This window comes from Callorhinus ursinus, unplaced genomic scaffold (genome assembly GCF_003265705.2).
Source record: "Callorhinus ursinus isolate GAN/ISIS: 27379988/994484 unplaced genomic scaffold, GSC_fseal_2.0 scaffold52, whole genome shotgun sequence".
Taxonomy (NCBI): Eukaryota; Metazoa; Chordata; class Mammalia; order Carnivora; family Otariidae; genus Callorhinus; species Callorhinus ursinus.
Genome location: NW_027397114.1, coordinates 4,740,034 through 4,756,177, shown reverse-complemented (window position 1 = coordinate 4,756,177; position 16,144 = coordinate 4,740,034). Strand labels below are relative to the sequence as shown.

The 16,144-nt window shown below is 48.2% G+C and overlaps 1 protein-coding gene and 1 long non-coding RNA gene across 3 annotated transcripts; one reads left to right on the top strand and one right to left on the bottom strand.

Annotated features, from left to right (window-relative positions):
- Positions 1 to 2,457: 2,457 nt before the first annotated feature.
- ANKRD40CL (ANKRD40 C-terminal like) lies at positions 2,458 to 9,623 on the bottom strand. Of its 2 annotated transcripts, none has more exons than XM_073883831.1 (5): positions 9,536 to 9,623; positions 8,504 to 8,920; positions 4,813 to 4,887; positions 4,069 to 4,253; positions 2,458 to 2,941 (listed from the first exon to the last, which is right to left on the bottom strand). In XM_073883831.1, exons 2-5 carry the CDS (start codon positions 8,541 to 8,543, stop codon positions 2,798 to 2,800), a joined length of 444 nt encoding a protein of 147 aa, XP_073739932.1. In that variant the 5' UTR covers positions 8,544 to 8,920; positions 9,536 to 9,623; the 3' UTR covers positions 2,458 to 2,797. The 2 variants fall into 2 exon arrangements, with proteins under 2 accessions (XP_073739932.1, XP_073739933.1); XM_073883832.1 differs by having other exon boundaries at positions 9,526 to 9,621.
- A 2,422-nt stretch (positions 9,624 to 12,045) lies between these two features.
- On the top strand, positions 12,046 to 15,526 carry LOC141370975 (uncharacterized). The gene is made up of 3 exons (XR_012375521.1): positions 12,046 to 12,178; positions 14,391 to 14,502; positions 14,740 to 15,526. It is a non-coding gene; the product is annotated as an uncharacterized lncRNA (long non-coding RNA).
- The last annotated feature ends 618 nt before the right edge of the window (positions 15,527 to 16,144 follow it).

The window sequence follows — 16,144 nt, the reverse complement described above, 5'->3', positions numbered from 1 at the left end:
CAACAGTCTCATGATAAATTGCTGCCCTTGTTGAATTACTGTAAGTAATCATGAGGCCGTACTGTAGGTTCTGTTATAGTGTAAGCTTTCCTCCCAACATTTTTTTCCAAATTTATTCTACCATATGCACCAAAAAATACCACCTAAAACCTCACTTCCCCACAAAGGGTGATTTGGGGCCATTAACAGCCAATCCTGAGCTCCTGCCCAAATTTTCCTTATTCAAAACAAAATTGAGACTACCTCAGGGGAACTGGCCCTTGGGGATTGATCCCCTGTCATCTCCCCAGTCCTGTGGCACTGGAACGGTGCTGCATGGAATTGGCTTGCGATAGGGGCTGTGCTGGCTCTTAAAGACCTGTGATGTGGATGCTGAGCTTACAATTTCGAGCAGACATGCTCCCACCCAAAGAGGTCCATGGTTACTAAGCAAATTGCAGGTTCAAGTCTCATGTACTCATCACATTTTTTTTTTTAATTTAAAGATATATATTTGAGAGTGCCCGCCCGGGGCCGGGGGGGGGGGGGGCAGGGAGCGGAGGGAGAGGGACTAGCAGACGCAGGCCTTGATCTTGACCCTGAGATGACCTGAGCCCAAACCAAGAGTTGGATGCTCAATCGCCTGAGCCACCCAGGCGCCCTTCACATTTTTATGAGTGAAATGTAGTGTAGTGTAGTGTTTGTCCCCCACCCTTCATCAAAGCCGAGATAGAATTTTCAGAGGCGTCATGGTGGCCTATTGTGCTGGGGGAGACAAGACACTGCTTGGTGGAAGGAGCTCTGGTGTTCTACAGCTCAGTTCCATGAATTTGAGTCCAGGAGTAATGGCTGGGGAAAGTGACAGTGTGTGGGGTTAGGTGGGTAAATGAGGTCAACCTACCGAGTGCTTCCAAAGTACGAGTAGTTCTTAACTAAGTTTGGGTGAGTTGACCCAGAAGGATTCTAGGTAGTGTGATAGGAGGAGGCTAGCTTTGAGCTAGTTGTTGGGAAGGGTGCCTACTTTTTTTTTTTTTTATTTTTATTTATTTATTGAGAGAGAATGATAGCGTGAGAGGGGGGAGGGTGCGAGGGAGAAGCAGACTCCCTGCCGAGCCGGGAGCCCGATGCGGGACTCGATCCTGGGACTCCAGGATCATGACCTGAGCCACCCAGGCGCCCCTGACTTTGTTTTTTTTCATCTGATTAGCAGAGTTGAGTGCTGTGGGCTGTGCCTTTGCTGTTTTACAAGTAGTGTTAAAAATGGCCTCAAAGGCAGGGGCGCCTGGGTGGCTCAGTCGTTAAGTGCCTGCCTTCGGCTCAGGTCATGATCCCAGGGTCCTGGGATCAAGCCCCACACCGGGCTCCCTGCACCATGGGAGGGCTGCTTCTCCCTCTCCCACTCCCCCTGCTTGTGTTCCCTCTCTCGCTGTGTCTCTCTCCGTCAAAAAAAAAAAAAAAAAAAAGTTAAAAAGTAAAAAAAGTTACCTCAAAAGTAACTCAAGTCATATTAAGGCATGCCAGTTTATAGGCAAGTTTAAAAGTGTAAATAGGAAATGATGGTGTGACGTGCTTTTATTTTTTTGAAGATTTTATTATTTTTTTAAAGATTTTATTTATTTGACAGAGACAGCGAGAGAGGGAATCCAAGCAGGGGGAGCAAGAGAGGGAGAAGAGAAGCAGGGGGCTCGATCCCAGGACCCTGGGATCATGACCTGAGCCGAAGGTAGGCGCTTAACGACTGAGCCACCCAGGTGCCCTGGGAGAAGAGAATCTTTTTTTTTTTTTTTAAGATTTTATTTATTTGAGAGAGAGAGAATGAGAGATAGAGAGCACGAGAGGGAACAGGGTCAGAGGGAGAAGGAGACTCCCCGCCGAGCAGGGAGCCCGATGTGGGACTCGGTCCTGGGACGCCAGGATCATGACCTGAGCCGAAGGCAGTCGCCCAACCAACTGAGCCACCCAGGCGCCCCGGGAGAAGAGAATGTTAAGCAGACTCCACGCTAAGCAGGGAGCCTGATGCAGGGCTCAATCCCAGGACCCTAATGTCATGACCTGAGCTGAAACCAAGATGCTTAACCGACTGCACCACCCAGGTGCTCTTATGGTGTGACATACTTTTACCTTAAAATGGAGCACTGGGGTTGGGGCACCTGGCTGGCTCTGGCAGTGGATCGTGTGACTCTTGATTTCGGGGTTATGAGTTTGAGTCCCACATTGGGTGTAGAGATTACTTAAAATCTTAAAAATCAAATGGAGCACTGCTTGAACCAGTGTGCCAAGGGGGTCCTCGCTTTCCCAGTTCGCTCAGCTTACCCTGCCCTTTTTGGAAGTTACACGAACAGACCTCAGCTATTCATCCTGACTGAACCTCAGTGCGTACCTATGCCTAATCAGGATTGAGGTACAGTGCTACAAAATAAACTTGCCATGGTAAGTATCCTGTACAATTTTTTAAAAAATATTTTATTTACTTGAGAGAGCAAGCGAGAGAGCACGAGTGGTGGGAAGGGGCAGAGGGAGAGGGAGAAGCAGGCTCTCCGCCGAGCAGGGAGCCCGATGCGGGGCTCGATCCCAGGACCCTGCGACCATGCCTGAGCCGAAGGCAGACACTTCACTGACCAGGCCACCCAGGTGCCCCTGTACAATTTTTAAAAAATAGCTCTTTGTCAAAGCACTTTTAAATTTCTCCCTGCCCAGAGAAGTTTGAGATGAGGGAACAATTTTCCAAAGTACACACATGAAGTCAGCAAACCGGTACATGCATTCCGACTTGGTTATTTACAAAACAATGATTCCGGTATTTCATTTCTGGGATTTTCTAATAGGTCAGTTTTGCAGCATTGCTGTTGTAGCAGGGCTTCTCTGTCAGGGATGGTGTGTATTCTACCAATTCAGAGCTTCTGTTTTTCATTAGGATGAGTTCTATTTCCTGAAAGTCCCGTAGTCTTAGAATGTCTTTGTCCTTAATATGTAAAAGAAATTACAGGGTGGTTTATAGATAGCCTGTGCAATTATTAAGATTAAAAAGTCTTAATGACCAGCATCTTGGGTTCTTCCGTAAACTCAGGATATTTCTCTATTGGTTTCTCTGTCCTGGTAAACTAAGGTAGCAGTTGAGAAGTTTTTTTCTTTTTTTGGTCTCTTGTAGGTCCCTAAGGGGACGACTATAGTCCCAAACTGATACTGCTGAAGAAAGGGCTCTTTTTTTTTCAAGTAATAATTATAGCGCTTATTTATTAAGAAATTATCATGTACCAGTAATTGTATGTACATTATTTCAAATCCAGAAAAGGGCATTAAAAAAAATCTAGAAAATTCGGGGCGTCTTGGGTGGCTCAGTTGTTAAGCGTCTGCCTTCGGCTTGGGTCGTGATCCCAAGGTCCTGGGATCGAGCCCCACATCGGGCTCCCTGCTCCTCGGGGAAGCCTGCTTCTCCCTCTCCTACTCCCCCTGCTTGTGTTCCCTCTCTCGCTATGTCTCTCTCTGTCAAATAAATAAATAAAATCTTAAAAAAACATAATCTAGAAAATACGATCATCCTGCCAGTCCTTTACAAAGAATATACTATTATTAGCCATGGCACCAATGAGAATTGTTAAGGCATTTTGAAAGCTTTTAAAAAATAATAATATGCCCAAAGAAATGAGATTTTTCTTCTGAAATTAGAGAACTGTATTTTGAATCTGGAAAATCTATAAAAATGCAAAACAATTTTGTTTCATGAAATTACAAACGCTGAACTGTTGTAAGCAAACAAAGGGTTAGTCTTTTCCTTCCCGGGGACCATGCTGCCTATTGTTAACCCAGGTTTGCAGAGGTGGAAGGGGCCATATCCATTGAACTGAGTCTTCCATTTGGGCATTAATTAATTCAGACCATTTTAAAGGGTTTATGAATTTAGGTGTGCAAATCGGTAAAAGCACCAGATTGAAAATTACCTAGCTACCATGCTGTCCTGCAGCCGGAATTTCCCAGTGTCTTAAATTTGTTTTCACATTAGAAATGCAAAAGCTAAGTGATGAGCTTCACAGAACATCAGTTTTGCCCACTTAGAACCCCGTCTGCATTTAGACACTTTGCAAACCCTACCTTTCTGAGCAGTGTGTTTGGTAGCTTTCTGATCATCTTCACTCGCTCTGGTTCAATCCCCAGTTCACAGCAACTGACTTTTAGTAGATTCTGATAACTCAGCTCTCCTCTGTTCAGTTCAACTTCAATGAAGTCATTTTCTCTGGGACTCTGAATTCTGACTTTAAGCACCAGCTCTAGATCACCTGCAAATTCAATTGTAAAAGAAAATACTGGATTTAAAGCCTTTCAATTGACATCATCCATTCTCACAGCACAGGGCATCTCAAGAACTGCATAATAGGTAGACATGTGGCTTTTATTGGTGTATGGGCTTTTCTTGGGGTGCTCTGGGATGTATGCCCCATTATACTCACCAAAAAGCTTGCAGTTAGAAGCCGGGCTAGGATTGAAAAAATTAATATTTAAATGTATCACCCTTGAGCAGTACATGGTGTTTGAACTTGTTTATTTGAAAAGCTTCAAGGAAATCTTGAGCCCTGGGGCTCTGTATCCTTGAGAAGCTGTTGTGTAGACGTGCAGGTGATTCTGTGTGATTCCTACTGCACTGCTCCCTGGGACTTCAAGGTGACAGGTAGGCCCTGAGAAACAGCATAATTGTACCATCTTTTGCGGGGGGGACAGTGGTATCAAATGAGTTCTTCCCAGTCACTGTCCTAAGGAGGAGGGTTAGGGACTGAAGGTAGAAGAACCTGAGCGGTGTGTTTGGCTTTACCCCACACGGCCTCGGGACTGAGTCCTCACCTACACAGGTGTCCTCAGGTTTGGCATCCCCTGGGTCAGCTGGCAGCTGTGGATTGGAGCCTTGTTTATATTCACCTGGTGAAGAATTAGAACAAGAAAGTGTAGGGGCCCCTGGGTGGCTCAGTCGGTTAAGCGTCTGCCTTCGGCTCAGGTCATGACCCCAGGGTCCTGGGATCGAGTCCCAAATCGGGCCTCCCTGCTCAGCTGGGAGTGTGCTTCTCCCTCTTCCTCTGCCCCCGCCCCACTGGTTGTGCTCTCTTGCGCGTGCTCTCTCTCTCTTTCTCTCTCTCAAATCTTAAAAGAAAAAGAAAGCATTGAGAAATGGCAGGCAGCCCTTCGGCGTCTGCCTCTCTGCCAGATCTGCCAGTTAAACAGGGAAAATGATGCCCCCTCTTCACTTCCTGCTCCCCAGTTCCGCCTCCTCCTCAAGGGAAAAGCCAAGTCACGAAAAGGGCAGTAATTATGTTCAGACTCGAAGAGTCATTTTCCGTCATCACGGCCCAAATCATGAAAAGGAGCCGGGACGCTATTTTTAAGTGGTCTGTAATCTGGGGAAGAAATATTTATAATCTGTGTGTTTAACTCAAGTTTCTACTTAAATATTTTGGGCACTGTGATTCGTGTCCCCAGTTCTCTAGCAGAGTCCCTTTACAAAGGCATTTTCTCCACCAGAGGGAAGTGAGAGGAGAGTAAGCATTAGAGTGCTTTCCAGGGGCCAGGCCTTTCCCAGTCTCACAGGATCTGCCTTGCTCCCTGAGACCCCGCTCTGCACCAGGCTAAGCCCTGGGGGCAGGATTCGAGCCGCCACCGCAAAAACCCAGAGTGGTCTGTGTCCTAGAGCTGGGGAACTAGAGGAGAGAGATCCTGATCAAGTGGCCTCAAGTGAATGTGAAGTTACAATCGTGGGGCTGGCGAGGGCCGGAGACACAAGAGCATGAAGCGTGGAAAGGGTTGGGAGGGCGCCCTGAAGGCTGGGCATTTGAGCTGACATCTGAAGGATGAGTAGGCTTAACTAGATCCAGAGGGAAAAGAGGCAGATGAGCTTCCCAGGGCTAGAAACAGCAAAAGGAAACTGTGTGTGGATGGAGTGGAGATTTGGAGGAAGGAAAGGCAATCCAACATGGCTGCAGGGCCGCGAGCATGGAGGGCCTTAACTGTAGTTCTTTAAATGAGATACACTCATTTCATAAAAATACATAAAATACAATTTCTAAGACAGGAAAAAATGTAAAATATTTCCTTTTTAAATATTGGTTGTATGTTGAAATGATAATCTTGATATATTGAGTGAAGTAAATATATTAAAATTATTTTCACCTGTCTTTTTCTTTTTTTAAAGATTTTATTTATTTATTTGACAGAGAGAGATGCAGCGAGAGAGGGAACACAAGCAGAGGGAGTGGGAGAGGGAGAAGCAGGCTTCCCGCAGAGCAGGGAGCCCGATGCGGGGCTCTATCCCAGGACCCTGGGACCGTGACCCGAGCCGAAGGCAGACGCTTAACGACTGAGCCACCCAGACAACCTTCACCTGTCTTTTTTAAATGTGGCTACAAGGAAATTTTTAAATATGTGGTTTACAGGGGCGCCTGGGTGGCTCAGTCGTTAAGCGTCTGCCTTCGGCTCGGGTCACGGTCCCAGGGTCCTGGGATAGAGCCCCGCATCGGGCTCCCTGCTCTGCGGGAAGCCTGCTTCTCCCTCTCCCACTCCCTCTGCTTGTGTTCCCTCTCTCGCTGCATCTCTCTCTGTCAAATAAATAAATAAAATCTTTAAAAAAATAAATATGTGGTTTACATTATTTTTTTTCGCATTATATTTTTATTGGAAAGCACTGGCCCAGGTGAAAGGTTTTGGTTTTTATTCTAGAACAACACCAAGCCGTTAGACTGTTCTCAGCCCAAGGCTGTCATAATCAGACTTGCATTTCGGAAAAAAACAAAACAAAACCTCACTATCCTCAAAAAAAAAAAAAATCCTATAGGGTGTTGACATTCCCATTTTCAGACAAGAAAATTGAGGCTGAAAGGTGAAGTAACTTGCTTGAGCTTGCTCCATGAGTAAATGGCAGGACCGGGATGTGACCAGAGCCAGCTACATCAGTGGAGCCTGGAGCAAAAGGAAGGTGTGCAAAACAGCTTCCCCAAAGCTGCACTCCTAACCCAGGGCAGAAGGGCGACCCCCCAGGTACCACAACCTCCCAGCTGCACCCATCTGTACCTGGTTTGGGGTGGGGGAGAGCTTCCTGCCTCTTCCCTGCCTACCACCCTCGGAACATGCCCTGCCTTGCCTGCCTCAACTCCAACTCTTGCTTGAGTCCCTGCCAGGGGCAGAAGGGGACAGAGGAACTCTGGTGGGGAAGGGGCAGTGGGCTGGGAGTGGGGCCTCGCGCACACAGGGTCAAGGCTCCCAGCTCCCAACCCCCCAGCACACGCTCCATTGGCCCAGCTGACTTCACTTACAAAATAGACTTCAAGATAAAATTATTTAAAATGGGGCGCCTGGGTGGCTCAGTGGGTTAAGCATCTGCCTTCAGCTCAGGTCATGATCCCAGGGTCCTGGGGATCAAGTCCCACATTGTGCTCCCTGCTCAGCAGGGAGTCAGCTTCTCCCTCTCCCCTTACTCCTCTCCCCTGCTCGTGCCCTCTCTCTCATAAATAAAATATTTTATTATTTTTTTAATATTTTGTTTATTTATTTGACAGAGAGAGACACAGCGAGAGAGGGAACACAAGCAGGGGGAGTGGGAGACGAGAAGCAGGCTTCCCGCTGAGCAGGGAGCCCCGATCCCAGGACCCTGGGACCATGACCTGAGCCGAAGACAGACGCTTAATGACTGAGCCACCCAGGTGCCCCATAAATAAAATCTTTAAAAAAAATTATTTAAAATGTGAAGCCAGCGACCACAGAGCATTTAATCCCAAGTGTGGGACCCTTTCTGAATGAGGGGCTCTGCACAGCTGCTGTGATCACAGGCCCAAGAAGCCAGCCTTGCTTCTGGCTCAGAAAGTACTCTCGCCACACTGCCCAGTCCCTCCCCAGTCCCTCCCAAGGCAGCAGGACTTGCAGTCCCGTCTTTGCCCTGCGCTCTGGGCCACGGAGCGAGCCCCTGTCCCCGGAAGCCCCTCAGAGCCTCCGGTACCCAACCTGAAATGATGCCTTCTGCACCCCTCCACCACTCACCGCAGGCAGACAGAGCACAGGACCCTCCGCAGCTTGGCCTGCTGCCCACCGCGGATAATAGCACTTTCCTCTGCTGAACCTGTCGGATTAAGATCCCCTGTGTCCAGACCGGGTCTCGTTAGAGGTCAGAAAGCATGCTCTTTGAAGTCAGGCAGATTTGGGTTTGAGGTTTTCCTCTACCGCTGTAGCAGTGACTCCTCAGACAAGTTACTTAACCTCTCTGTGCTTCCGTTTTCTGATCTGGGAAATGAGATTAATAATCTCTACCTCGCAAGTTTATAAGAAGCAAAGAAGTGAGCGCCCGGAATCGTGGGCTGCTCCTGTTGATCACAGCTGCGGATACTTTCTCCCCTACGGGACACTCGGTGCTCGCTCTGTTCCTGACCACCAGTGGCCGAGCTGGGGAGGGCCCCTGGCCCTACCGGCGGCAGCATCCCCCCCCCCTCCCCACACCTTCCTCAGGCCCCACCCAAATCCTTGAAGACCACATCGGAAACAGGTCTTCCAGACTCACCTGCCGGCTTCTCCCTCATGTCCTGTTGGGGTTCGGCCATGGGTCAGCTCTGTTGTTCGTCAGATCGGTACCCCTCTTGCATGGATGCACAAGCTCCCAACTACATAGGAAACACCTCCAAAAGCTCAGTGCATCTGGGTGCCGTGGAACAGCAATGTGGTCGGACTGTCACTGGCCCCGTGAGATGAGGCCGGGGGTGCCTATTGTACAGATGGGCAGAGTAAGACTCCCGGGGGTGCCGCAGGGTGTTCAGCAAATGATGCAAGGGAAGTTCGCCCAAGGCTCCTTCCTCCCTTCTCAGGCTGTGTCCAGCAGGTGACACGGGCCGCTAATAGGGCTTACCCAAGGGAACGCGCCCCCAGGAGGCTCAGCCACTGGCACCCAGCTAGATCTTTCCTTGGAAAAGGTTAGCAGCTCCTACATCAGGGAGAGGAAAAGCCAAACACTTAGGTTCTTGGATCGAACAGGCTCTCTGTCCTCCCCAGTTCTATCTCCTTTTTCTCCCAACCCCTTCTTCAGCAGCTGCGAGTGCCAAGGAGGCAGGAAGACCCCAACCCATACCTGGGAGACTCTGCCTTGGCCATGATCCCACATCCCTTGATTTCAAACCTAAGAATGGAGACGGCGGGCGGGGGCTGGAACAGGAGGTTTGGTGAAGAGTGCGCAGGGGGTGCTGAGGATAGGAGCCCACAGATCCGGGGATGGTTCTCACATTTCATTTAACCCTCCAGTGACAGAACACAGGACAGACAGGACATCAGAAAGCTGGAGGGGGCCAAGGAGGTCACAGCTCACAGGTTCTCAAACTTAACTGTGCATTGGAATCACCCGGAAAACCCTAAAAACCGTGGGTGCCTGGGTCCCACATACTTGGTTTGGGGCGCCATCTGGGCCCTGGAATTTTTGAAAGGTCCCCAGCTAATCTGAATGTGTGACCCAAGTTGAGAACCACTGATTTGATCAAACTGCATCAGGGGCAGAGCGGGGAACAGAGTGGAGACCCAAGGAAGGCAAATGCTCACTGATGGGCACCTGAGCGGCCGGCCGCAGGCCTGGGGCTGGCTCCGGGCCCCCTGGTTGCCAGCCTGACGCTGCCTCCCCGGCGTGCGGCGGTGCCCTTCCTGCCAGGAATGGAGGAAGGTAGGCCTCCAGCGGAGGAGGAAGCAGTCGGACCTGCCTGGCCTCAGCTCCTGAGAAGGAAATGCCCTTTGGCCAGTGGGGCCCCCAGGGTGTGGTCAGACATAAAAAGAGCCAGCCTGGCACCTCCTCACCTGAATGCATGGGGCCTAGAGATGCATCGGGCCGAGGTGAAAAGGCATGGACAGAGGGCTCTGGCCGTTTCCACTCACTCACTGCTCTGCCCATTCATTCACTCACTCCCCATTCACGGGTTCATTCATTTGTGGAGTCCCTCAACGATACTCAAGTTTTCTTCTCATTTGGTGGTCTCTTTCCCTCTTTTTTTTCCTTTTAATTAATTTATTTTTAAAGATTTTAATTTTTTAAGTTATCTCTGCATCCAATGTGGGACTCAAATCTACAACCTCGAAACTGAGAGTCCCATGATCTACTGGCTGAGCCAGCCAGCGCCCCCCTCTTATTTTTTAACTTTTTTCAAGCAAAGTACTACATGCTCTCGTTGATTTTATTTATTTGTCAAATATAGAGAGAGAGACAGAGAGACCACAAGCAGCGGGAGGGGCAGAGGGAGAAGCAAGACTCCCTGCCGAGCAAGGAGCCCGATGCGGGGCTCTATCCCAGGACCCTGGGACCATGCCCTGAGCCGAAGGCAGACGCTTAACGACTGAGCCACCCAGGCGCCCCTACATGCTCCAGTTTAAACTGTCTAATGGTGCTCAAAATCAGGGCCTGTTAGCTAGGAAGAAGGCAACATGCTTGTTGGGGAGGCAGCCACACAGGCCTTGGTGGGGGTCTTTTTCATTTATCAGGCTGGGCACCTAGTGGGCCCTTTTATTTATGTATTAGCTTTTTTGTGTGGAGGGGTAGCTTTTTAGTTTTACACGCTTTCAAACTGACATAAAAGTTGCGAGAAAGAATTTATATGCTTTACCAATGGTTCACATTTTGCCACATTTGCTTTAATATTCTAAATAGTACAGACATATATATGTGCATATATAATATACACACACACATTTTCCCCCTCAACCATTTGAGAGTAAGTTGTAGGCATCATGTTCCTTTATCCCTAAGGACTTCAGGCTGTATTTTCTAGTATCAAGAATATTCTCTTCCATATCAAGATACAAGCATTTCTGGGTGGGGCACCTGGGTGGCTCAGTCGGTTAAGCATCTGACTCTTGGTTTCAGCTCAGGTCGTGATCTCAGGGTCGTGAGATCAAGCCCCATGTTGGGCTCTGTGCTTAGTGGGGAGTTTGCTTGAGAGTCTCCCTCTCCCTCTGCCCCTACTCCCTACTCTCTCTCTCTCTTTAAAATAAAATAAATAAAATCTTAAAAAAAAAACAACACGGACATGGTTCTAAGTTAGAATTATGCAGAAGTTTATATTCATAGAAGTGTCATCCAACATTTCTGCCCCTTCCATTTTGCTCTCATCTATTTCCTGTAGGAAACTAATCTCCTTGGTTTCTGAGCTATCCTTTCTAGGTTTCTTTTTGCAGAATTAACCAGATAGATGTCTATTTTCTTACTATTTCTATTTCTTTTTCTTTTTAAATTTTTTTTTAAGATTTCATTTACTTATTTGACAGAGAGAGACACAGACAGAGAGGGAACACAAGCAGGGGGAGTGGGAGAGGGAGAGGCAGGCTTCCTGCTGAGCAGGGAGCCCGATGCGGGGCTCGATCCCAGGACCCTGGGACCATGCCCTGAGCCGAAGGCAGACGCTCAACTGACTGAGCCACCCAGGCGCCCACTCTTTCTTTTTCTTACAGAAAAGGTAGCACATATATTCTTTTCTACTTTGCTTTTTATTCACTAAACAATCCATCTGGAAATTATTTTATTTATCTGTTTATTTTTAAAAGATTTCATTCTCAAGTAGTCTCTATACCGAGCATGGGGCTCGAACACATGACCCCAAGACCAGGCGTCACGTGCTCTTCCGACTGAGCTGGGCTGGCGCCCCTGGAAATCATTTTATATCAGTTCGTAGAGATCCCCCTCTCTCCAGGTGGGCATTCGATAGTCCTAGTCCACGAACTGCCTTCATACAGGGATTCAGCATATTTCCAATATTTTGTAATTACCACCAATGCCGTAATTAGTAATCTGCCTATGTATGTTTTATTGGCGAAGGTGTATATTCTGGGTAGATCCCTAGAAGTAGGGTTGGTGGGTCAAAAAGTAAATGCGTACGGAGTTTTGTTAGACACGACCGCATTTTCCTCCATGAACACGTAATCCTTTCGCATTCCCACCAGCCACCTGTATAAGCACTTGCTTCCCCATGGCCTCCCAAACAGAGGGCTGTCAAGCTTTGCTATTTCTGCCAATCAGACAGGAAGAGATGAATGCTGGAATGTAGGTTTTATGATTATTGAGGTGAGGCCCAGAGATGAGGAGACAGAGTTACTGAGAGCTCCCAAGAGGAAGGCGAGTAGCAAGGCGTGCTGCACGGGACCGGCACGGAGAAGCACCAGGGTCAGGAGGCAGAGACGGAGCCTTTATTTCATGGCAAGCCTGGCTAAGCAGGTGAAGGACTGCACATTTCCCTGGGCTCCGGGGTGGAGGGAGGGGTGGCCTAATTGTCTGCGCCCCAGCCTGGGGTTGATTAGGGCAGGTGGAGAGGGGCCCCGAGTGTGGGAGCTTGATACCTCGCCAGGTCTGCATTCTTCGATTGTCTGGGCTTTATCATTCACTAGGCTTTTCTCAGCGTTGGGGAAGTCTTCACAGGTCTCTTGCTTGCGGTGGATAGAGCATGGGCGTTGGCTGTCTTTGTCGGGACTTTTTCAAGGACGTTTGTAGAGGGACGGATCTTGGAAGGTAGAGATAGTGTCTCTCTCCAAAGCAAAGGGCGGGTTTGCTGCCCAGTATAATAAAGATAATGACTCCTTGGGGACAAAGGTCAGGCCGGCCTGCTGACCACTCTAAAAGATTCTGGTTCCCTGAGGTTGGGGATCCTCCTTTGCAAGCTGTTTTATTATTATTATTATTATTATTTTAATTATTTGTGTATATTACTTTGAAAAAAAAGAAGAAACACTTTTAATGGCAGAGGAAGGTATCAAAGTAGAGGCTCCTCATGGAGCTTCTCCCCCCACCGCCACACCTGTGTGCCATGGAGAAAAGACAGTGGGGGGCTCCCGGGAACCCCAGAAGACCCAGGGCTGTTGTGCCTCCACTGGAGCTGAACAGACCTGAGGCTGCCAGGGAGCGGGAGGCTGAAACCAAGCCCACTAATCCAGGGCCGGAGGTCGGCTGCTCCCTGCAGGACACGCCCGCTCCTGGGGAACAACACTGTGGCCCCCACTAAGTAGTACTTGGCCCTTAGTAGGCCCTCGTAAGTATCTGTCAAATCAATGAGGAAAAATCCATGCTGGCTTCTAGGATTGGAGACCCAGCTAAAAATTCATTTTGGCTCTCTAAAAAGGGTGTGGGCGCTGGGAAGGGAGGGCCGAGGAGGGGATGGGAGGAGGAGTCATTGTTAGTTATGGCGGGGGCGGGGCATAGATGATTAACTTCTCCCTGAGCCTCAGTTTCTTCATTTATACAATGGGCGTTAATCATGATTCCCGCTGTTGTAGGGACAATTCAGGGATAGAATATGCACAAATACCTTCCATATCTGTTGTTGGCTATCGTTACCGCTGGCTGGCGTCCTAGTGGCCCTAAGCCAATTCCAATGAAGGCCTTGGGTACCTGCCAGGGGGCAGGAGGGCACAGGGCCCTTCATTTGTCCGGGGACCGGTTTGTTTCCAAAGACCTTTTACCTGCAGGCCCCACCTCCCCCTCAGCTGTTTTGTTGTGTCTTCTTCTTGAGGAGAAGGGGCATGATTGTGGATACAGGTTTTTCCTTTGGTCTTGGAATCAGCAAGAAGGCTCAAAAGATGCTGACTTTGTATGGGACAGACATGCGGGCTGTTTGGCTACCTTGTGGTGCTTGAACCCCGAGGGTGGGTGGAAGAGCAGAGTCCCTGGAGTGGTTGCAGGACATGGGGATTTGAATTTAGGATGCAGTGAACAAGAACCTGTCCAAGAGCTTAGCTCGTTGGGGAGGCAGGATTGTCCATCACAAAGCCATCACAGGACAACACTTAAGCGGGTCGGAAGAGAACTCTAGGCCCTCTGCAGGCTTCTCCCCATGCTGTGGCACATGTTGCATTTCTCTTGGGTGGTGGGTGTCTCCCTCACCCCAGGAGGTTTGGATAAGCAGCTGGAAAAGCTGGGGGTGAGCGTGCCCACACCTGCCCAGCCCACCTGCTGCTCTGAATTGTGGGACTCGCCCTGCCCGGTCCTGCCCTCCCTCGGCATCTGTGTGTGTGCTGGTTGCTATGGTATTTGTTGGTTTTTTTGACAAAGTATATAACGCTCCTGGTTTTAAAAAAAAAAAAAAAAAGCCAAAACCTCGAAAGCCTGGAGAGTAGAAAATTCAGTCCTCCCAGGCACTTCCCAGGAACCCCGGGGCTCGCACAGACATTTCCCCTGCCTTATTCCCTGATGCGTGCCCAGGCCATAGGACAGACCGGTGCCTGGAACCCCCCGGTGCCCAGTCTTTGCTGAGTGAATGGCAGAATTATGAATGAATGAGCAGTTTGGGATGAATTTTCCAATGTTTTTTCTATGTGCATACTTGCATAAATATACTTAGAAAAAACATGGGATCATGATATAAGTGTGGTTCTGAACTTTAAAAAAAATTGAACACAATTCCTTGTGGGTATTTCTCTCTGTTACTTTATACCAGGCCTTCTCAGCTTTGGCACTATGGATATTCAGAGTCAGATCAGTCCTTGTTGGAAGCAGTCCCGTGCTCCGCAGGACGAGGAGCATCCCTGGTGTCCGCCCACCAGACGCAGGTACACCTTCTACCATACCATAATAATAAAGGCTTCCAGGTGTTATCACATGTCCCCTGGGGGGCAAAATTGCCTCCACTGGAGAACAACAGATGTAGACACCTACTTCTTTTCTTGGCTGTGTCTCAGAGTATTCCAGAGTGTGGTTGTGCAATTTTTTAGCTCATTTGTCAACAGTGCTGAGTGGTTGTCAGTCCCTTGCAAGAGGCCCACCTGAACACTTGTGTGTTTCTGCAGGAAACTTTTCAGAAGTGGGATTGCTGAACTGAAGCCAGGGCACGCCTGCACTAAACTGTGCCCTTGCCAGATAAGGCACCAGAGGTGGAGAGGGCTTCACTCCGTGCTCGGCAGCAGTGAGAGTTCAGCTTTCCAGTCTTCGCCAGTCTGATGCTGTTTGTGGTTTCGTTCTCTTGTAGAATCATATTGGTCGTTCCTTCCAGGAAAATGTTAAGTAACAGCAGTGATCACGAGGAGCCCCCTTTTGGCTCCGACGTTAGCAGTGTCCTTGGAAAAACTGTTATCCCGCAGATATGTATGTGCATGTTTTATGTATAAACTCATTTCTCAAGCGCTCTGCAATGGGGTCTTAATGTTCTCTTCAAACATAAGGTTGTTTACGAGAGAGCATTAACGTTTCTAAGCAGTTGGAGGATTTTATTTCTACTCTGATTATTTATTCCTCATGTATTCAATTGTGGTGATAAACAATGCAGCTTGTCTGTACTATTTCTTTTGGAATCGATTGAGATTTCCTTTGCAGCTCAAGTCAATTTTTGTAAATGTTTATAAATATTACATTACCTCTGGAACCTAAGCGACGCCAGAGCAGGGACCACCGTCCCACCCCCCCGCCCCCCACCCCCGCTCCCACACCGCCCAGGGCTTTGACTGATACCTGGCACATGATCGATGCTCAATATAAATTTGTTGAATAAAGGACTGGATGAGGGGGGCCGACTCAGTCGGAAGAGTGGGCGACTCTTGATCTCGGAGTTGTGAGTTCGAGCCCCACGTTGGGTGTAGAGATGACTAAAAAATAAATAAATAAAGTTAAAAAAAAGGAGTGGATGGGTGGTCCTTGTAAAGGTATTCATTGTTTGCAACATATTTACAACATATAATTTCTGAGAGGCATGTTCTTTTCTTTGTTTTTCAAATATGTGATCTGTTAAGGGTTGAGAAGTGTTTCCACTTGTCGATTTCCCATACATTTTCTATAGTTCTTCTTTGTATATGTAAATAGTAACAGCTTTATTAAAATATAATTCACATACTGTAAAATTTACCCACTTAAAAGTGTACGATTCAGGTTTTTTTTTTTTTTTTTTTTTTGTATATTCCCAAGGTTGTGCAAGCATCACCGTAGTCTTATTTCAGAACATTTTCATCCTACAAAAAGAGACCCGGGACCCCTTAGCAGGTGCTTCTCGCTCTCCCAGTCCCTGGCGACCACTAATCTACTTTTTATCTCTGTGGTTGCCCCTATTCTGGACATTTCTTTTAAGTGAAGTCATGTGCTATGTGTCCTTTTGTGGCTGGCTTCTTTCCCTTAGTGTAATATTTTCAGAGTTCATCCATATTATAGAAGGTAATCAGCACCTCATTCCTTTTTATTGCTGAATAATTTTGCACTGGGCGGAGA